The following is a 20,978-nucleotide window of genomic DNA, read 5'->3' on the forward strand; positions in this document are numbered from 1 at the left end:
AAGAGTTAACCTGACCGCCTCCAGAGCTTCCAAACTACCAGCCTGCCTGGGGAGGCATCCTCACACCCCTGAAAGCAATTCTCCACCCTATCCTTCCCATCCCCCACCCATCTCTCTCTCTCTCTCTCTCTCTCTCTCTCTCTCTCTCTCTCACACACACACACACACTGCACACACACACACACACTGCACATACACACTGCACACACACACACACACACACACACACACACACACACACACACACACACACACACACACACTAACCCCTGTGCTCAGGACATCAAAACCAAAGAGATTTCCCCCGGGAAACAAATCCTGCCTGGAGAAATCTCCCCATTGGTTGTTTATCCGCAGAAATCTACATGTTTCAGGGGATGGTGCATCTATAATCAGTCTGTCCCTATAGGACTTGGGTCTTGGCGACCTTTTTGTGACCTCTCCCGCCAGAGGAGGCTGCTGTCACTTTAAAAATTTACTGAAAGAGGAGCCCGTCGTCTGGCTTCCGACCACTCTGGAGATAGCTCCCTTTCTCCCTCGCCCCGGTTTCTTTCTGGATGGCCGAGCAGATCCCCTTTAAAGAGACAGTTCATGAAATAGAAACCCTGCGGCTGGGCGCGGAGTGGCTAAAGGGGACGAGCGGGTGAGGGTCTGGCCCGGAGAAGGCTCTGGGAGGATCTGGGGGGCCGTCCTGGCCTGGCAGGCCCCCTACCTTCGCACACTTTCCTCCTGCGGGTCTTGCTCCTAGAGCTGCGAGAGAGGAGTGGGAGAAGTTTTAGTAGGTTTCAGATAACTTTTCATTACACATCGGGCTGATAAGAACAAGAGAAAGTGAGGAAAGAGGGAGGTAGTGAGACCAGAAGGAATAGCTGCGAGCTCCTTTAGGAAGGGGGAAAAACCCAAATACACCAAACACGGCTCAATTCTGGTCTTAAAACACTGTTGGCGGACAATAAATCCGAAACGCATGGTCCTGGTGATCAGCTCCCAGGGAACGACAAACTTATCAGATACCCATTTGGAAGTCGAGACACGAGGCTTTTATTTAAAAAGAAAAAAAATATTTTTTTTAATATCTCGAAATGTTGGCGGGTGTTCTTTGAAAAGATTTTCCAACTCGAGTACCGGGCTGCTGCTGATTTTATTTTTGTTTAATTCTGCTGTGATTGCTTTTGATTGCTGAGTTGGGGCCGTAGAAATCAGAAGGTAAGCGAACTCACTTTAAAAAGTCTTGGCTGTGGGCAGGGTGTCGCTGGGGACAGCGTCTGCGTCCCGGGTTTGCGCTGAGGTCCCCGTGTCCCCGGAGCGTCCCTGGTCGCTGGGGCTCCGCCGCCTGCCTCGGGTGGGTCAGCCCGGCTGGCTGCCGCCTTCTCGGCTCTCGTGTCCTCCTTCCCCTCCCTCCCACGTTCTGTCGGTCAGGTTCGGGGACGCAGAAGGTGGGGTTGCCAAAAATCAGAATTCCTGGCACCAGCCAAGCGACTTTGGAAGTGGCTTTCGGCGGAGTCCCACCTTGCCAAGTAACAGCTTCACTGGCCAACAGAGTGTGTTGCCTTGAGAAAGTCACATTCGGACTTTTGGCTTACAGGCTGGGATTTTCCCCCCTTTTCGTTTGGGTATTTTTTTTTTTCTTTTGAAAGGGCCTTTCTCTCAAATCTACCTAAAGAAACTATTATTGTTGTTATTTTGAAGCTTAACAGCGTTTGAGAAGGCAGGACTGTGTTACTGGAGAAGATGCGCTGTTTATCTTATTCAGATTTCTGAGGTGATTGAGACATTTGGATATACATGAAGTCTTGGTAGCAAGTCAAAAGTGAATAGCTTGCCAGGAGTGAAGACAGTCAGGCAGCCTTGGGGCAGGAATACCGAGAGCAAGGAATCAGTATGTTGGTGAAACCTTTGAATAATCGTGTAACATTATGTAAAAAGAGAGAGAGAGAGAGACATTCTTTGGAAATGATTTTTTTTTTTAATTAGCCTCCCTGTTGACAGTGGCAGCGGCAGGGATGTTAACACGAAATAAAATTACACCTATAATTTTATGTGCACAGTATGTAATCTTTAATTCCCTACCTCTGCTTGAAAGCTGAACGGGTAGAGGATTCTTGACTTTGAAATTAACAAGTTTTCCACGTCTTTCTGCAGCATGAGATGAGACCAGTGTAGCATTACAGCGGCTTCACCAATTTCCTTTATTAAATATTTCTCTGGTGTGTCAGTTGACATGCCTCCCCACCCCTTCTCTTCTTAGTCAAGAAAACAAACGACACACCCCAAATCGGGATAAATTCCCAAACAAAACAACAATCCCACCCGAAAAAAAGAAAAGCAAACTTTAAAATCTGTGCTAATTTTTCATTCTGTCTATATCTGAGAAGGGGAGAAAACAGTGCCATTTGCATTATCCAGCCCTGAGAGCTGAAGAAACATCTTAATGCTTGCAATTTTATAAGTAATGCATTTGCTAAAATTCCTTTTCCATTGAAAGAGTATGGAGTTAGTGTGGGGAGGAGGAAGGGGGGAGAGGGAACAAATATTGTCTTTCTCTCCCATTATCATTTTTCTTTTTAAAGTCCTAGGACGACTTACTGCCCTTCAAGGGCCTCATGGTCAAGGGCTTCTTCATAGTGCTTTAGACTGGAACGCTCAGGACTGAGTTCCTGAAGTTTATGGTGAGTTAATGACTTGAAATCTGCAAGTGGATGGTTATTGGAGTTCTATGTAAAGCTGCTTTCAGTCCATACAGCCAAGGATTTCATGTTAACTTCCAGGCAGGTATAGCAGGAGCAGAGTTCAAGGGCTATTTAAGTCATTAGTTCTTGTTCTGGAGTAGGCTGTTTAGTCTGGAGCAGAAACTGTCCTCACAGTTTGCATTAACTGACATAGCATTATCAGCCCCTCGTTCTCTACTGTGAGGTCAATGGTTGCATAGCTTTTAATATCGAGTTATTGAGCTTAATGATTCATAAGAGGCTTGATTTAAGTATATGAAACCTTAAAATTAAAAGCGTCCCAGAGTCATGCTCACATTTAGACTAGGCCAAACACACGTCTTCTGTATTGATAAACACTGCCATAGGTAATATTGGCAACATGTGATGAGATCTATTAATTTTGCACTTACCTGTAAACCACTCTGCCGTTTCACTTGCTGGACGTAGGATGTAAATGTCGTGCATTAGCACTGGTGAACTGAACCTTAGGCTGTGCTTTGCATATATGTGTACATTTATATAAATTTCATTTGCTTTTCTTCACTTTGGTTAGAAGCATCTATGGGACAATTCTTCAGCTGAGAGCATAATTTTATGGTGGGGAAATACAAACTAATAAATTTAATAATGGTCCTATGGAAGTTTGTAATTGAATTAAAATGAAAGAAAAGAAGCACAAACCCTCACCCAGATGAGCAGACTCCAGAGTTACAATATTGACAGTTGAATTATCCAAACCCAAATATTGAATGTTTAGTTTAGGAATATTATGCTCTGCATGCTGTTCTCTACGACTCTTCTGTAAAAACACAAATGAATAAAATTAATTCAATGAGTTTTTTCCCCCTATGGATAATAGAGAAGCAAGCTTATTTTGAAGCCAATTAACCAGTGTTTGTGCTTACAATTGCTCTATGCCTCCTGAAAACGCAGCATAACTTATGTCTCCTTTAATAATATGCGTGCTTGTCTGACCCTTTCCTTGTAAAGATTCAAAGGGAGAATCTGCATTTCAATGCGATATTTTCGAAACTGACTCCTTGCTGCAATGGAGCGATGTGGCATTTTATTGTTCTCATCTTCTTCCTCCCAGATCTTAGATGAGTTTTGCAATGTGAAGTTCTGCATAGATGCCAGTCAACCAGATGTAGGAAGCTGGCTCAAGTACATCCGATTCGCTGGCTGCTACGATCAGCACAACCTTGTTGCATGCCAGATAAACGATCAGGTATGTCGTAAAGATTTTCTTGTCTTTCTTTGAGAGCACTAACGCATCAGCGAAGCCTGAAGAACAAAAATATCTGGGAGCTGCAGCAGACCCATGTGGCCTGTTTGTTGATACGGCAGAAGGTAACACCAGTACAAGATGCAGGACTAAGACGTTTCCAGCTCTGCTTGTTTTCACTGATGTTTTCTTTGGGTGATTTTTCATGCTGTCTTAGGATCTTTATAAATACTGCAGTTATTGTAACGTGACCTAGTGATTTAGAAGCTAAGTTCTTCCTTGATACTTACTGTTACATTTTGTTCCCCTTATCATCCTAATGGATACATTCACAGGATGTATAGAGCTAAAAACAATTTGAGAATTTATGCGGGATTTGTAAATGATATATGAATAGCTATAGTTTTATTTGAAATAGTAGGTAGACGTATATGTATGTTATTGGTGCAAGACTTAACCTGATCATGTATCATAAAACGCATAATTATAACTAATTTCCTAAGTCAACATTATAAAATGAGAATTTTTACTCTTCGAATAATAATCAAAATACTTTTCTTTTATATAATGTGCAAGTTTAAAGTTTTCACGATTAGAGAATTTTGTGACGATATGGATGACCAAGCGGTGAGACTGACTTTAAGAAAAGTAACTATGAAATAAAAACTATGATATTATCATGAAACCAATTTTACACTTAATAAAATTGTGAGCCTTGTAACTTTGTTTGAGAGTACCTACAGAAGGAGAAGTCCATCCTGTTGATTTTTTTTCCTTACAAACACCACTGGGTTAAAATTTAATTGTATTACAATCATCTAGTCCTTTTAACCCCATGGTGACTGAAATATGTTTCCAAGATCGTGCTGAAGTGGTTGCTTGGCAGCCCACGACACCAGGAAAAGGAAAGTTTAAATTAGCTGGTTCCAATTGAAAGCTGTCTAACATCATAAGCCCAAGAGTCTCAGTCGTCATTAGGAGATTATTCTCTGGCACCCCACCAGCTCTCAGATAATTTTTACTGGCTAAACGAAACATGAGGTAGTAAGTTGTAAAATTATGTTTAAGTAGGAGAGACTTAAATCTTCAGCATAATCAAAAATAATAAACTCATCAATTGGGCTTTCCCTTTGCTGTAAGAGAACAAAGTGTTATTGACAAATGAAAATATTACTAAGCTAGTTATTGATTTTGAGCAGAACATATCCCAAGCTCGTCTTAGGATATGGTCTAAGTTATGGTCACCAGCTTCAGCAAATATCTTTTGAGCACCTACTGTTTATAAGTGTGGGAAATGGATAGGTGTTATAAGGGGGTAAAGTGTTTGTGCTGTGTTTTCTAGTAAGGAAAGTGTGGGACCCCAAAAGATACCTTTAAGATGAAATGATATAATTATATATATCTTAATGATTATTTGCTGTTCATATTTAGTAAAATAGACGTATTTCAGTATTTATCTACAACGATTGTATAGTCAGTGAAAAGATGGCTCAGGAATGCTACTTGTAGCTAATACATGGCCACTTAAAGCCAATTTTGTATTTAACTTTTATGCTTTATAATAAACCCTTCTTGCAAAGCTTGATTGCATTGAGGAAAAAACCCTGTAGTTCCCGACTACGTGTGAATAAGGGTGCCCATTACAGTTGTCACTTGTAATTGTTCCAATTAGCTTGAAAATACACATTGTCTAGGCATTGTTTCCAAAGAAAATGTATTCATCTTCTCCCAAGAACAGCAGATTTACTTGTTTTAACCAAAGAGGCAGCAAAAGTAATTGAGAGAGATACAGAAGACCAATATTAGATTCATATTTATCATTTCTTGTAACTATTCATCCTGAACTTCTGTAGTCCACAAGCCAACCTTAAGATGATAGCACGGTGAGTTATATACAATAACACGGTCATGAAATTGATATTTCATGGTCAAGTGGGCTCACCCATAAACAGGAGAGTAAGTCAAAGGTAAGAGACAGATGTGTGTGTGTGTGTGTGTGTGTGTGTGTGTGTGTGTGTGTGTGTGTGATAGGTCTGGCTCTGCAGAACACTATGTTTAGCCCGGTTAACAGAACAAAAGAGTGTGAGCACCTTGATACTGTGCATATGCGTGTTATTAGCACGCTCACACTGATACACTCATAAGTGGTTCCAGGAAGACAATGTCGATGGGCATCTCTGGACAGCCTTGAAAGGTGATGTTAGACCAGGCGCAGTGATGCACAGCTGACAGCACAGACTCTCCAACACAGACTCTGCATCCTCTTTCCCATGGTAGGGGCTGCCAAACGGTGAATAGACATAGTTCATCACATCATAAACACACTCACCTGCTACCAAGACATCCAGAGAAGCCCTTCATAGGGGACTGACTGTTTAGTGGCATCAGCCATACTGCACAGCACAGACCTGTAATATTCTAGAACGCATTGTAAAAATGTTCCTCTTTGCTCTGATTCTTAGAAGGGTTTTAAGTTATTAAAAGAATTTCTATGGCATAATAGGTAAATACTGTAAGCTCTTAAAGAACTGCAGGTAAACCTTTCAACTCTGACCTAATCCTGGTGCTCTGTAGGTGACCCAGCAAACAAAGGTCATGGTTACCCTGAACAAATGAAGGGTGCATATATACTACAGTCTATTTTGGTGAACATGTATGTCCAAAAACTTTCTAATGTTTGAGTTAAAATTTAATGGATTTTAATCAGCTGCATGGAAGGAGGAGATTTACAATAGAAAATAAATATGCATGGTATGATACCGAAATTTCTTGAGAGTAGAAAGCTGTCAAAACATGTATCCTGGATAAAACCCATGTTGGCCTTGTTTGATTGGTGGATTTTGTTTTTTCGAGTAGTACTAATAATGAATACAATCTGATTTATGTCGTAAAACAGAAACAGGGACCACACAATTAACCATTTTCCCCTACTTTTCCATAAGCACTTTATCCCAAGTGATTTTTCTTGGTTTAAACTTTTTAACAGATTCAGAGGGCTCGCTCGCTCTCTCTCTCTCTCTCTCTCTCTCTCTCTCTCTCTCTCTCTCTCTCTCTCTGTGTGTGTGTGTGTGTGTGTGTGCATTTTACTTTTGAGATATTTTCACACCAGAATGAGCTTTAAATAGATAGTGTCTTTTTTGACATTGTTACCTAGAAAGACTCAGGTATTACGATTTTTAGATGTCCTTTTATTTCACGTTCTCAAAGTTATTGCTGTGATGTTTAAGAGGATGGAAATTCTGGGTGTGCTGGCATTGCTGCTAAAACATAATTTCTAAGTAGTCACAAGTTTGACTGATGCATTCTCCAACTGAAAGTACAGAGTTAACTGTAGTAATTTATCTTTATAAAGGAAGGCCACACCAAAGACACTAGGGGAGTGAGACCCCAATCACAGACAACCCATAGAATACCACAACCATTAAAACGTCCAGGCTTTCTGACTCCTGGTGTCTAGTGTGTTTTCCCATGTTCCTTAAAGTTTGTGTTCACTAGCACATAACTTCACTGCTGACACCCAGCATTGAGCTGGGAAATTTTCACAGTGACAGACAATGTGTAGACACATTAGAGAGCTTGGGTGGTTTACAGGAGCAGCAACTGGTTCTAAGCAGTAGGGTGGAGCAGGAGCAAAGGCAGAGAGTTGGATGCTGGAAGTTGTCCCAAGCTCGGTCCTCAAGGGGACCAAACACAGAGAGGACACCTGAAAGAAGTTTATCAATTTTTCAGAGACCTCATTTATATCCAGGAGCAGCCATCCCCATGTAGTTAAAGTCAAATAGTTCAGACATCGAAATGATTTACCTAGGCTTTTCAAATTTCTCGTTATTATCATACCTTTCTTTTGAAGGCTTACATAGATCCCCTTTACCAACCACTTTGAGTGGAAGACTTCAACCACATTTCGTTAGACTTGGTCTCATCTTACCTTTGTATCTTTCTCCATCCTTGATAAATCTCCTCTTAAACTCTGTATTCTTTACCTAAAATCAAGGCCAGCCTACCTACAGGGTATCTATTGTCCACAAGAAATGCTTTTCTTACCCTCATTGAATATAGTCACAAGGTTTGTGTACTTATTTTTTACCCTGAAGTATCTTTAGACTAAGACTCTGCAAATTACCTCGAGGGAGGCCATAAAAGCTCAGTAGCTCAGTTCACATAAGTTGACCTTTCAGATGAAAACCAAGGTAGTCTTTCCATTATGGTGACCAAAATGTGTGTGTGTGTGTGTGTGTGTGTGTGTGTGAGAGAGAGAGAGAGAGAGAGAGAGAGAGAGAGAGAGAGAGAGAGGGAGAGAGACAGAGAGAGAGAGAGACAGAGAGACAGAGAGACAGAGAGACAGAGAGACAGAGACAGAGACAGCAAGACAGCAAGGCAGAGACAGAGAATTAGGATTCTGCATCATGGAAAGGAACCTACTTATTCCAATCCTGTCCTGCCTTCCCGTGGTCCCCAAATGTAGGAAAGCCCTCAGACAGCCAAGGCATTGTTAACCTTGTCATTTATACAGAGTGATAAGTACTTTCATTTTTAAACTGGCTCCTGTCAGCTGGTATTTAGTAAGTAGAATTAGAGAAGTCTACTGTTGCCTCTGAATTAAAAGAAACACGTCGATAAGAGATTACCCAAAGCCTGTCATCCATTCCGAAGCAACGAGATATAAGAGAATGTGTGCCCCACAAAGACTATGAAGTCAGAATTCACTTAGGAGACCCTGCCAGCTCCCTGGTGGTTAATGAATGGCAGCAAGACTCGGCAGTGTTTTCAGTTGGAATGGGCATTGTTCTCATTTGTGCTTTACCTTATAAACTTTTAACTGCTTCCAGGACGATCATGGTTGATTTGGCACACCCTCTCTCACTCTGCTCCGGCTCATGAGTGATGCTATCGGACTACCTGACACTAGCACAGTGTTGTTATTGCAAGCTCATTATGGGCTCAATTATTAACTTATTTTCTTTGGCCCTTTACTGAGGAGGGGAAAAATCCACTTTCCTTCAACATTCACTTAATATACATGGTGCGAAAACAATGAGGCAAGCAGCAAGGCCCAGTATAGAGAACAGGGCGCTCCCCCAGCTCCCCCAACTCCCCGTACTTTGTAGACTATGTTTACCTCCACTGTCAGGTGATTTGTTAATTTCTCTTCCACTACAAGGATTTCTGTCTGCGTTCTCCATGCTTTCTTTTGATGTTAAAGTTATTATTGGCTTTGGGCATTTGCTTTGCTTTGCTTTTAAGTCAAGTCCTACTTTTATACCAAAGTTGTACTCTGCTGTTTTAAGATGAATGCCAGCTGGCAGTACCCAGGGACCAGCTTTGAGTACAGCATGCAAGCAGACTCTGGGGGATGCTATCTGCCTGATAAGTTGCTTCCTTTACCCCAATGAAACTGCCTTAGACATAGTTGGCTGTTTGATATTTGCATGAGAAAAACAGTCCCACCTCCCTTCCCTGTACATGATACTCAGGCCATGATGGCGACACATGATGGTGACAGAACACATCCAGAGGTCTTTTGCTAGGATTCACAGACCCTGTGTCTTGAAAAGGGTGACCTGAAGTATGCTGTGTTTAAGTTGAAACAGTCACTTGTCCATTTTTAATAATCGATGTTTGTGTGTAGACATCATCGTTCATTCTGGAATAGCTCAGACCATGGCACACTCAGGAGAGTCTAGTTCTTTCTGGTACAAAGCCAGAAAGGTAGTCATCAGCATGTTTCACGAGCCACCAAAGAGAACTTGGTGGTTAAGGGCATAAGAGATGCCTCCAAACTTGGCAGTACGCCACCCAGAGATGATCTTTGGCTTCTTCGTAATGTGATGGTGGCACTTTTGCCAAATCTTTGGAAGACTTGGAATGATCAAGAGGATTTTATAGAATCAAAAAAAATGGCCAATGTAAGGAAAGGCTATTCCTTATACATGGATCTTCCTTGAGGGCCCTGTGGGGAGATCCTGAGAAGTTAGTTAAGATACTGTGGCAATGCTTTTAGACTGGGCACACAGCTCTAAAGGTCAGCACTTCTTTTTTTATAGGAACTAGAGCCAAAATCAATTTTGTCTTCTTTAATTCATTAAATTATATGTGGCTGCTTTCTAATGTTATTAATAATGAGTTAAGAATGTATAGAAGAAAAAACGCTCAATGGTGTTTTCCATTGGATATTTTTAAAAAAGAGAGAAACACCACTTTGCCTTGCGCGCGCATGTGCGCGCATGTGTGTGTGTGTGTGTGTGTGTGTGTGTGTGTGAGAGAGAGAGAGAGAGAGAGAGAGAGAGAGAGAGAGAGAGAGAGAGAGAGTAAGTATTCATGCAGTTATTTAATTTGGGTGTGTGGACTGACCTCAGGGCTTCATTCATGCCAGGCAAGCTTGGGGACACAAGGCTACATCCCAATCTCCTCAAAATGTTTCTTGATTTTCTCTGTGGCTGTAAGAATAGATGCAGGCACCTTCTGTTTGGAGAAACTGAAGGGCCCTTGGCTTGGGCAAAGCTTAGTCATGATAAAGCTAACATTCTGTCGGAAGAGCTCATTTCCTGGCCATCCATGTCTGCCTTCCGAAGATGCTTCTCTGCCTCTCAGTAAAATTAGACCCAGAATGGACATTGGGATCTTTCTATCCAGAGGTCAAGATCTTGACCTCACTGTAGCCTTCCTGAGTTGGGGTTTCGGACATTGCTAGGGATAGATGAGGGGCCCAGGTTGTGTTTCCTGAGATGGTCGAGTATACATGCATGCGGTCTGTGATCTCAGGCTGTCTCTGCAGCACCAAGACGGGCAGATATGTTCCCACCAAATGTCAACCCTGTTCAGACATGGATACTGTCACTTAGCCTCCCTCCCAGCCGCTTCCAAACATACAAGTTCCACTTGGCTTTCCCTGCTCCTGCATGGTCTTTTGAATGAAGCTATAGAGAAATAAAGCATCCCGGCCGAACACGGGGAGTTGGAGGAGGGAGAAATCAGCTGACAGCTTCAAAGGGAAAAGAGAAACCAGCGATAGTCTGAAAAAGCTGTTTCTTCATATAGATTCTGCAGGGAGTGCATTTCTCTATTATTTCAATTATTAGAACTTCCTGAATAGGTTGCATGTCACTCATAATTCACACTTCTGTCATTTTTAGACATGCCAAGTGCAGCATATTACACATAAATAAAACTTCCAGTGTTTGACCAGGGAAATAAATGGAAAAGCCCTAACAATGAGGCCTTGTTTATCTTTTAAAGAGTAAATGGTTTGTTTTCTTTCTTTCTTTTTTTTCCTGGACACTCGTTTATCTTCTAAGTCAATAGTACAAACATGGCACATTGAGGTGACCCAAGTGTAACAGATTATCAGCAAAGCTGTTCTGAAAGATTCTTAGATTTTCTCTTCTGTAGAACAGTGAACAAGAACATGCAGTTTTACATTTTGTAAGTACAAATGGAAATGTCGTTATTTTGATGGCAGATTTGGTTGGACAGAGGCCTTGACAAAATCGAATTAGTCTGAGAGCCTTCTGTGGACTATTAACTTTTCTCAGAGTACTTTTGGGTGTCTCTACCTTCTGTAGTGTGGTCTTCCTGAACTTAAGTAACTGAAGGAACTAAGCATCCAATGGCATGTACTTAATGTTAATTCTCATTTAATTTTTATATATAATGTGTGTAACATAATATACAATTAATTGTGACCCACATCAAACACAATTAGAATTAATCTGGTCATTAAGTATTAGCAATTAATTCAAAACATGAGATTGTTAACAGATTATGTAAAATTTTAAATTCATGGAAAATATGAACTTTGCTTATTAGATGTCACATGTAAAGTATGTAATATGTCTTAGTACAAAATTATTTATATGTAATTCTGAGTGATAGCTGATCTCTCAGAATCTTAGAATTGGCCGATTTCTGTCCATATCACTACTATTTTTTTTTTTAAAAATCTTTGTTTTGTCTTATATTACCTGAGTGGACTTTCTTTTTTTTTGCATCCAGATTTGGTTTCAGAGTTTGGTTAAAACGAATTTGTTATAATACTTATATCTAGAGTAAGTGATACCCATTTACAAGCATATTATATTTATGCTTCAGCAATAAATGTCACTGAAAATGAAGGCAAGCAAGGTTGGCTTTTTCTCATCTTGTTTTTTCAGTTACGCAAACAATTAAGGATTCTTTCTGAAAAGTCATAAATTTTGCTAGTCAGAGGTACTTCAACGAAAGCTGGAGATGTAAGACTATGACGAGGTCAGTTAGTGAAACAATCACATAGATACTTACCTTTTTAAATTGGAGAATTCTGAAATCCAAGGATATCATTCATGCTTACAAAGATAGAAATTCAGCTTTTTGGAAAAGAAAAAAAAACGCAGTCTATCCAGATGCTAGAAAAATTAAAATTTTATGTTATGAAAAAGTTTAACTGTGTGAAAAATTAAGTCACGTTTATAACATCTATTTCCGAATTCTAGTGCCAGCTACCAAGCTTAGAATTCTAGAAGAGATCAACCAATTTGAGATGTGTAATAACCCGATTGAGTTTGAGATATTCAGTAACTTGAATTTTACAATAGAAATTTCATGTACACATAAGGACTATCCTTCTGCCTTTCCACTGTGTGCTGGGATTATCTTTCATTCCAGCAGAGTCTTATCAGAGAGGGAGTGGGAGGGTGCAACATAGGAGACCAACAACTTTTGTATTGGTTGAAACTTCTTTCTGAATACTTAAGATGTCTGTACTTGTATTGAATTCATCACAAACCCCAGGACATTTTAAATTTGGATCTGGTTAAGTTTTTCCACACAACTACAATAGGGAAAGGAGAACTGTTAACTCTTTTATGGAATTTAGCAGACAAATCAACTCCCATTTTTTCCACAGCACAAACCCCAGAAAAGCGGTGTATTTTCTTTTGGTGCATAACTCAGATGACACAGGGTTTATAGGCTTGCCATGTGGCCAAGTCTCTGGGGATGCCGTGGTCTTAAAGGTGGGTGTCTATAAGCATCTACATCGGTAAGCGTCTGCATACAACACTCCTGAAGCTGTCAGTTTCTTATTTACCACAAGATGTTTTTATAACTCGAAAGGAGAGACACAGCATTTCCTGAGAATAGAGACACGGTATTTCCTGAAGGAGGAGGTTCATTCAGGGTTGTCTCCCATCATATTCCCAAGTAATTCAGTTTGGGGGGGGGGAGGAAAAGAAAAGTCGTTTTGTTTTCTATTAAAGGACTTCTCTCACCATGTCAAATGCTTGCTAATATATTTCTATTGTCATAGGCATATCTGGGCTCAAGTATTCAAATTATACATTGGTGCCATTCTAATTAGAAGAGGAACATGTCATTTGAATGCAGCTTTTCTAAGATCCCAAGGAATGGCAGACTGCAAGGATCTCAGGAGCAGAAACACCTTGAGATGGGGACCGGACCCTCGAGGGTGTGGAGGGCGGGGCTTCGAGGCACATTCTTATTGCTGCTTGGGGAAGCATGCCCAGAATTTGCCCTCATTATGACTGGCGCTTGCCAGTTCGTTTCAAACCCCAGTTTCATGAGCACCATAAAAATTCAGTTAAAATAGGAAAGAACACCCTGAAGTTAAATTCTACTCTGCCTTGCCTTGCCTTTCATGGCCTGGAATGTCACCTTTTACCTCCAGTAAATAAAGCCAACGTCAACACGCTTCCACGTCTTTTATATTTTATGCACTCAATATTCTTCACATGACAATCTGGACACTTAAACGGTAATTACAGGAGTGATCTATGTCCCGGTGAAGAGAATTGTCTTCATAATATATAGTTGCAGAGTATCCATCATTTTCTTTTGTCCCTTGGACTGCTCACATTGGATTGAGTAAATCTAAAATGGAATTAAAAGAGACATGATTAATAGAGGACCGGAGAGAAATCATGATATCATAATACTTTCTTAAAGTGGCCTGACATGTGTGTCTGGAAAGCGCTCCTCAGCCAATACAATTGTGCCTTGTGACTGTCTTGCTATGCTCTGTCTTTTTAACCTCCCTGTTTCCGAGAAGTCTGAATGTGTCACAATTCAAATGCTAACATGCTGCTGGAAAGGGAACTAAGAAGTTAAACCTGTTAGAGATGCCAGGACAGAGGTGATTCAAACCGCTGAGAGAAGCCCATTGTTTTCTAAGGGGAAACGGGGCTCAAGGAGGAAGCAGGGGACTTACCCGTGTTTAACTCAAAGGTGTAGGAGAAAGGCGCATGAGAGCAGTGATGTTATTTTAATCTGGTAACTTGAGGCAGGATTCTCCCCTGCCTATGAAGCTCTAGAGAGAGGGGAGAGTGATGGGTGCAAGGTGACCATGTCTGCTTTGGGTTTCCTTTTTAAGTAGAGACTGCCAAAGATGGAGCCTGTTCTATGGTAGCCTAGATTTCAGTTTTAGACAAATAAAAGAATCTCAGGTTATATTACAGCAGTGTTCAACATTTCTTCCTGGTGGCCATTATAAAGGGACTTAAGTTTAGCTACTAATGAATTAAAAAAAGCTTCATTTTGACAAGGAAGAGACCAAGTAGAAAATATTCCTCATTGTATATATATATATAATATATATAAATTTCACATAATTTTGTGCTCTATTCTTTTTTATAGCAACACACACACACACACACACACACACACACACACACACACACATCACCACCACCCACTGGAGTTTAGAGCCACCTACTGGAAGAAAGAGGCACGTACTTCTTTGTAAGCTCTTTGGCCTTCCAAGGAATAAACAGTAAAATATAAAAATAGAGGAGTATTTCCAGTGTGCACAGATTTCCTCCGTTTGAAATGACCAGACAGTCCTGGTTAGCAGATACAGAGCCAGTCCAAGGCTGGTCTCAAGTGAACAAACGTCATCTACTAGGCTATTCTTCCTATTTCTTGGTTGCATTTGTCTTCTCTATTTTTTTTTCCCTGATGTTGAGAATAACGGTGGCGGGGTGCCGTCTTGTTTAAGGATTAGCTAGTAAAAGTGTTGGTGTGTGGTAACAGCAAAACAGAATACAGGTTACCATGAGCAAGATGAGTGTGTAAGAAAAGACATAGGGCCGATTCACACTGATGGTTCACTGGGCTAAAATTTTTAGTGTTTATGAGGTACAGTATAACCCCCCCCCCAACCTCCATAAATAGAATCGTTATTTAAAAAGTAACCTCAGGATAAGAAGAGTAATTGATAGCATTCTAATGGTAAAATAAATCCATATCTTGAAGATGTTTGTGCTTAAATGCATCCTTTATGGATGATGAAAGCCTGGTGCCTGAACACACAGAAGGCCATGGCTTCTCTGTCACTGAGCTGTTAGGAAAGACAGGCAGATCTTAGAAATTCCAGATTATGATTCAACGTCCTCAACCCACTAGTAGCAGATTTATTAAGTCTTTCCTGTCTTTACTTAGCGAGAAAGCCAGGGCATAAGCACTCAAATCAGTAGCCAGGTCACAGAGGGAGCATGGGACACAGTGCTTGTATGGTGGAGCTGTAATCAGGAGCTTGGGCACAAGGTCAGGGCTTAGGTAGAGGCTCCCTTCTCTCATTGGTGGGAGCGGAGAGTGGTGTTTTGAAACGAAGTGATTCTGTTCTCTAGAGACCATAGCTGTTCAGTTTGCTGCGGTCCACCAGCCACTCCCTTTGGAGCTTCTTGTGGAGAAGAGATCTCTACTATGTAGGGCCCCTTAGGGCTGACTGGAGCACTGCCAGATAGTTTTGAGTGGGTGTGGCTTGCTAGGTACTTTGATGAATTCAAGGATGGGAAAGTTCTTTTCTAAACACATGGCATGTTACCTAGACTATAGGTAACACAACAAATTCGTATAATGAAATTTGGTTTGTATACTAGCTAGGATTTGGAAACTTTCTGTTAACTTCCTTGAGAGATTTTTTTTTTCCCAACAAGATGATTATTTATTTTTCTCTTAGTTAATAAAACAGAAATTACCATTCCCTTTGATAAAAAATAAAAATAAAAGGGAATATGTTTATGAAAATAGGAGAAAATGTACGACTGCCCTGGTGTATCCTGCCCTTTGTTAACGTTTGCTCATGTCTGTCTTTCCTGCCACCTGTGCCTGCTCTTTGAAGATATTCTACAGAGTAGTCGCAGACATTGCGCCTGGGGAGGAACTCCTGCTGTTCATGAAGAGTGAAGAGGACCCACATGAGCCCATGGCGCCTGACATCCATGGTGAGTGCTAAGCGCCTCTGGGTGCGCTGCTTTCCACAGCAGCAACCTGTCCAAGAAGCTCACACCTGCGGTTTCTCCATTTGCATCCTTGGCTGCCGCACAGTGCCATTTTGACAAATGTGTTATCTCAGAATGAGTGTTGTTCTGGAGTTGACACGTGGCTACAATGAAGGAGAAAGCAGTGAGCTGAGGTCGAAGCTGAAGTACATATGAAGAAAAATGGAAGACTTGATCGGAAGCATCACCTTAAGTTTAGTTACAATTCCCTTTGTAAGCATCCTTCCACTCTTTTAAAGAGTTTGCTTGTTTAGTGCATTGAGCGTTCTGCCTGCGTGTGTGTACACAATGTACACGGAGTGCCTACAGAAGCCAGAAGGGGGCGATAGATCCCATAAACATGAATGATAGGAGATTGTGAGCCACCATGTGGGTGCTGGAAATTGAGCCTAGGTCCTCTGCAAGAGCATTAGGTGCTTTTAACCATGGAACCTCTCTCCAGCCTCACCTTTCACTTCTTGAGAGTCATTGCAAGTAGCCAGGTTTTGATCTTTCTTCAAATGATCAACTGTCTCTCCCGCATATATTTCTATTACTGGAAAGCTATCTCTGTGAGAGCAAAATCTTAATTGCATGTGTGTTATTGAGGTGAGACAACATTTTTTCTTTTCTTTCCAACTCTGTCTCCTAATATAATGTGATTTAATTCAACACAATATATTGAACCAAAAATACTTTAGTTAGAATACTTTTCGATTGAAAGCACCAGAGGCCAAGCTCCAATGACTCGAGGGAGGAATTTAACTTTCAAGCCTAGTTATTTTCACTCAAGCAGTATCCGCCATAGTTGAGCTCCATTTTGTCTCTTTGTAAAATATTCTGGGGATGTCTTTGGGGCATGCGTTTTCCCCTTGGAAGTCTGAAATTGCCTTTAGAAATCTAGGCATCCCAGTCAGCCTGGTAGAGTTTGAACCTAAATGGAAGGCTGGTCTTCCTTAGACAGTACAACATACTTAATGCTAAAAAAATGTGCAAATTGGGGCTCCTCTGGTGCAATGCTTCCTTTATACATGGTCATTGAGCTCTAGGTGTTCCAGGCCCAAACAGAAGTGATCATTCCATTCTTAAGTGTTTTAAGACACGCATTAAAGCGCCATTGTTTAAAGTGTTCTTGGGGCTAGAAAGATAGCTTACCTTGCAAGCTTGAAGGCCCAAGTTTCATCTCCAGAACCCCTCTAACAAAATCCAAGAGCAATGGCAGGTAATCTCAGTGCTTATGAGGTGGAGACAGGTGGCTTTGGGACACTGGCTGGCCTTCCTAGCCAACTTAATGAGTTCCAGGCCAGTGAGAGACCCTGATTCAAAAAACTAATAAAATAAAAGTACATTTTACCTGAGGAATGCCACCTGAGGTTATGCTATTACCCCCACACACATACAGACATCTTCACACACACTTTTACACACACACACACACACACACACACACACCACACACACACACACACACACACACACACACGTCCAAAACATCCTTGAAACATTAGCTGTGTGTTGTTTCAAGGTATCATATCTGTTCCCAAACATATAACCATATACTGATCTATCAGACTTAGAATGTTTAAGTGGTTACGTGGATTTCATACTTCTAGATAAAATAAATTTAAAGCATATGCATTCTTTATGCTGGCTAGATGCATATATTTGCATATATTATTCTATTTAATCTTCTACATGCAGATTAAAATTCACAGATTGAGAAACTGAGGCTAAGGCAAAGTAGATTGTCTAGGAAGACCACATGGCTAGCACATAGTGTTAGCCTCCAAGGTATTGTCTTTGCTGTCTAATGTTGGGCTTTTTGTATGTGTTTTGAAGCCTAGTTGTTTTGTTTCTTTGTGGGTTCCCAGTTGAGATTGGAAGCCAAGATCTTGAATATATAAGACAGTGTTATACACTTTAGGAAAAAAGTTTCTTTATTTGCTATTGTTCAGATTTCTGTCTCTAAGGCAGAGGTGATTGATGGTAGAGTACATCTATCCTTGTAACTGTACATCCAGTCAGACAGTCCTATCTGAGTCCTTTGCCATTGTCCCCTTGTTATTGGTGTCGTTTAAGCTAAACCCATGTCTCAGTGGATTATGGTCTCAGGCTCTTGGTGGGTCTCCTGTTAGATTTGCCCCACTGCAGATAGGGGAATTCTTCTATGAAGCAAACCTAACCATGTACCTGCTCCCAGCTTCCGGTGATGCTCTTTTTCCCTTCTTAACATGACCACCAATATCCTTCTGTCCGTCACCTCCCTCTTTCCTTCCATGTTCCCTAATACCTGCCATACCTTACCCTTCCGTGAGTCATGTGTGGGGTACCTTCATCCTGCGTGCACACCATTGTCATCCCACCTGTCTGAGTTTTACCCAGGAAAGCCCATCGTGAGCCAGTTTCTCCAACTTAGCTGAGTTACACAGCTCCCCATTGCTCCTGTGTGTCCATCTGTCATAGCATTGCCGTCGTACGTGTCCCTTGGAGTTCCCCACACACGCATTCTCTTGCAAAGCACATGGCAACTTGGTAGGCAATTACAATGTTTTTCCCCAAACACCTAGTCAATTAATAACTGAAGAACAACATCTTCCTTCGTTATAGGTCTACAAAACAGCCTGTGTGTCACAGTGTTACTATGGGTGTTTTTCGGCATCACGAGCCATACACAATACCTCTGTGGTCATACCTGTGGACTTTTGTGTGGGCTCTCAGCCATGGAGTAGAAAGAGCAGGAACAGTGCTCTTTGTGATTAACTTCATAAAGCACATTGTATTTCCAACTATTACTGCCTATTTACTCTACTGATTTAAAGTGTAAATTCATGTTGGCTATTTAACAAAGCCATGCCAATTATCACCGGCCCCTGAGAAATATAAATTAGCCTCAAAGGGTTCTGGAGACATCTTGTGCTCCATTCGGGGTAATTGACGGTTGACTAACAATGATGGACATGGTTGTGGCTCAGACAGGGCCTCTGTGTCCCTGCCTTTGACTTAGAGGAAAGCAGGGAGTTTGAGTTCTGACCCAGCCACTTGTCTTTTGGGTCTGTAAGTGACTACTTAGTTGCTCTAAGCCTTAGTCCTGTCACTTGAAGAACTGGGTAAAACTTAGACCTATTTTTCTTGCACTTAAGTGTGAAGGAATATGAATAACTGCTGTGCTGGCTTGAGATTATGATCAGGAAAAGGTAATTACTACTTCCGTTATCCCTAGAACCTACAAAGATTTATGTGTTGAGTTTGATTTGAGGAGGAGATTACATGGCAGCCTCAGTAAATGTATTATTTTTCCAGACATTTTATGGGATTCTTTACCTATATTATTATTTTTAATTTCCACATTAACTTGATTTGGAGAAATGGAGGTCAGAACTTTCAGTATTAGAAATGGCTCAGCGGGTAAAGTGTTTGCTGTCCAAACCTGATGACCTGAGTCCAAATCCTTAGCATCTATCTAGAACCAAGCTCGGGGCTGTGCATTTCTGTAGCCCCATCAGAAGAAGGGGCAGAGCTAGGAGTATCCCCAGGGTGTCAAAAGGGTGAGTCTAGGTTCAGTGAGAGACCCTGTTTCAGAAAAATACAGTGAGGAGAAATAGAGGAAGACACATAATAGCAACCTCCACATATGCCCTGTGTATGTGTAAGTCCATGCAGATGTCTGTCTGTCTGTCTCTCACAAACACATATAAACAGGCACACACACACACACACACACACACAGACACATACATACATAGGCACACACACACACACACACACACACACACACACACACACACACACACACACACACAGAGACACTCTCCAAAGCAAACTGTGGATTATGTTTTGTGTTACTCATTAAGTCGGCTGCTTATGGTGATGGTGAATTCAGGATCCCACAGTGCTAGCTAATAATACTTGCTAATACTTACACTGTCTCTGCAGAAGAACGGCAGCACCGCTGTGAGGACTGTGACCAGCTCTTTGAATCCAAGGCTGAGCTGGCTGATCACCAGAAGTTCCCATGCAGCACACCTCACTCGGCCTTCTCCATGGTGGAGGAGGACTTGCAGCAAAACCTGGAGAGTGAGAGTGATCTCCGAGAGATCCATGGCAACCAGGACTGTAAGGAATGTGACCGAGTTTTCCCCGATCTACAAAGGTTAGAGACATACTGAACATGGGTGCTTGCTCTGCAGCAAAGTTAGGCTGGAGAAGTTTGCTCTGGGGAAGACTGGAGTTTCAAAACAACTGACCAGACCTGCTGGTGGCATGTTCAGGAATCATTGTTCCCTTAAAACTTCTTGTCCTTAAGATACTTACAGTGAACATGGATCATTTTTGTCAATCAGAAAATATTCCTTCCCTTCCCCTCCCTCCCCAGCCCTTCTCTTTCTTCGCTTTCCTTTCCCTCCCCTTCCCTCCCCTTCTCTCTGTCTCTCTCCCCCCTTTTCTTCCCTCTCTTCCCCTCCTCATTTTCTTCCTAAACCTAGGGATCATAACCAGAGCCTTGACTGTGTTAGACAAGTGCTCTACCATTGAGCTATCTTCCTAGTCTATAGATGCTATGATTTAAGCAGGATTATTGTGAACTGAAGTCTTTACAGGGAATGATGACTTTGAGGAAAAAAAAACAGTGAGAGGAAAAGATAAGTAGTGATATGTCAAGATTAGTAAGGCTAGCTCTATCTCATTTAAATAGTAAGGCTAGCTCTATCTCATTTAAATAGTAAGGCTAGCTCTATCTCATTTAAATAGTAAGGCTAGCTCTATCTCATTTAAATAGTAAGGCTAGCTCTATCT

The 20,978-nt window shown here is 41.3% G+C and overlaps 1 protein-coding gene across 17 annotated transcripts in view; it reads left to right on the top strand.

Moving 5' to 3' along the window:
• Mecom (MDS1 and EVI1 complex locus) overlaps positions 1-20,978 on the top strand; it is a 555,238-nt gene that overhangs the window by 492,729 nt on the left and 41,531 nt on the right. For 15 of the 17 annotated variants that reach the window (XM_039101974.2, XM_039101971.2, XM_063281551.1 and 12 more), the window contains exons 3-5: positions 3,805-3,939; positions 16,049-16,151; positions 20,121-20,337. In XM_039101974.2, the coding sequence (XP_038957902.1) occupies positions 3,805-3,939; positions 16,049-16,151; positions 20,121-20,337 (455 nt within the window). Of the gene's footprint in view, positions 1-167; positions 1,207-1,276; positions 2,670-3,804; positions 3,940-16,048; positions 16,152-20,120; positions 20,338-20,978 lie in introns of those variants that run through there. The other 2 variants (XM_006232250.5, XM_006232249.5) reach the window with 2 other exon arrangements.

The sequence above is a fragment of the Rattus norvegicus genome, chromosome 2, assembly GCF_036323735.1.
Source record: "Rattus norvegicus strain BN/NHsdMcwi chromosome 2, GRCr8, whole genome shotgun sequence".
NCBI classification, from domain to species: domain Eukaryota; kingdom Metazoa; phylum Chordata; class Mammalia; order Rodentia; family Muridae; genus Rattus; species Rattus norvegicus.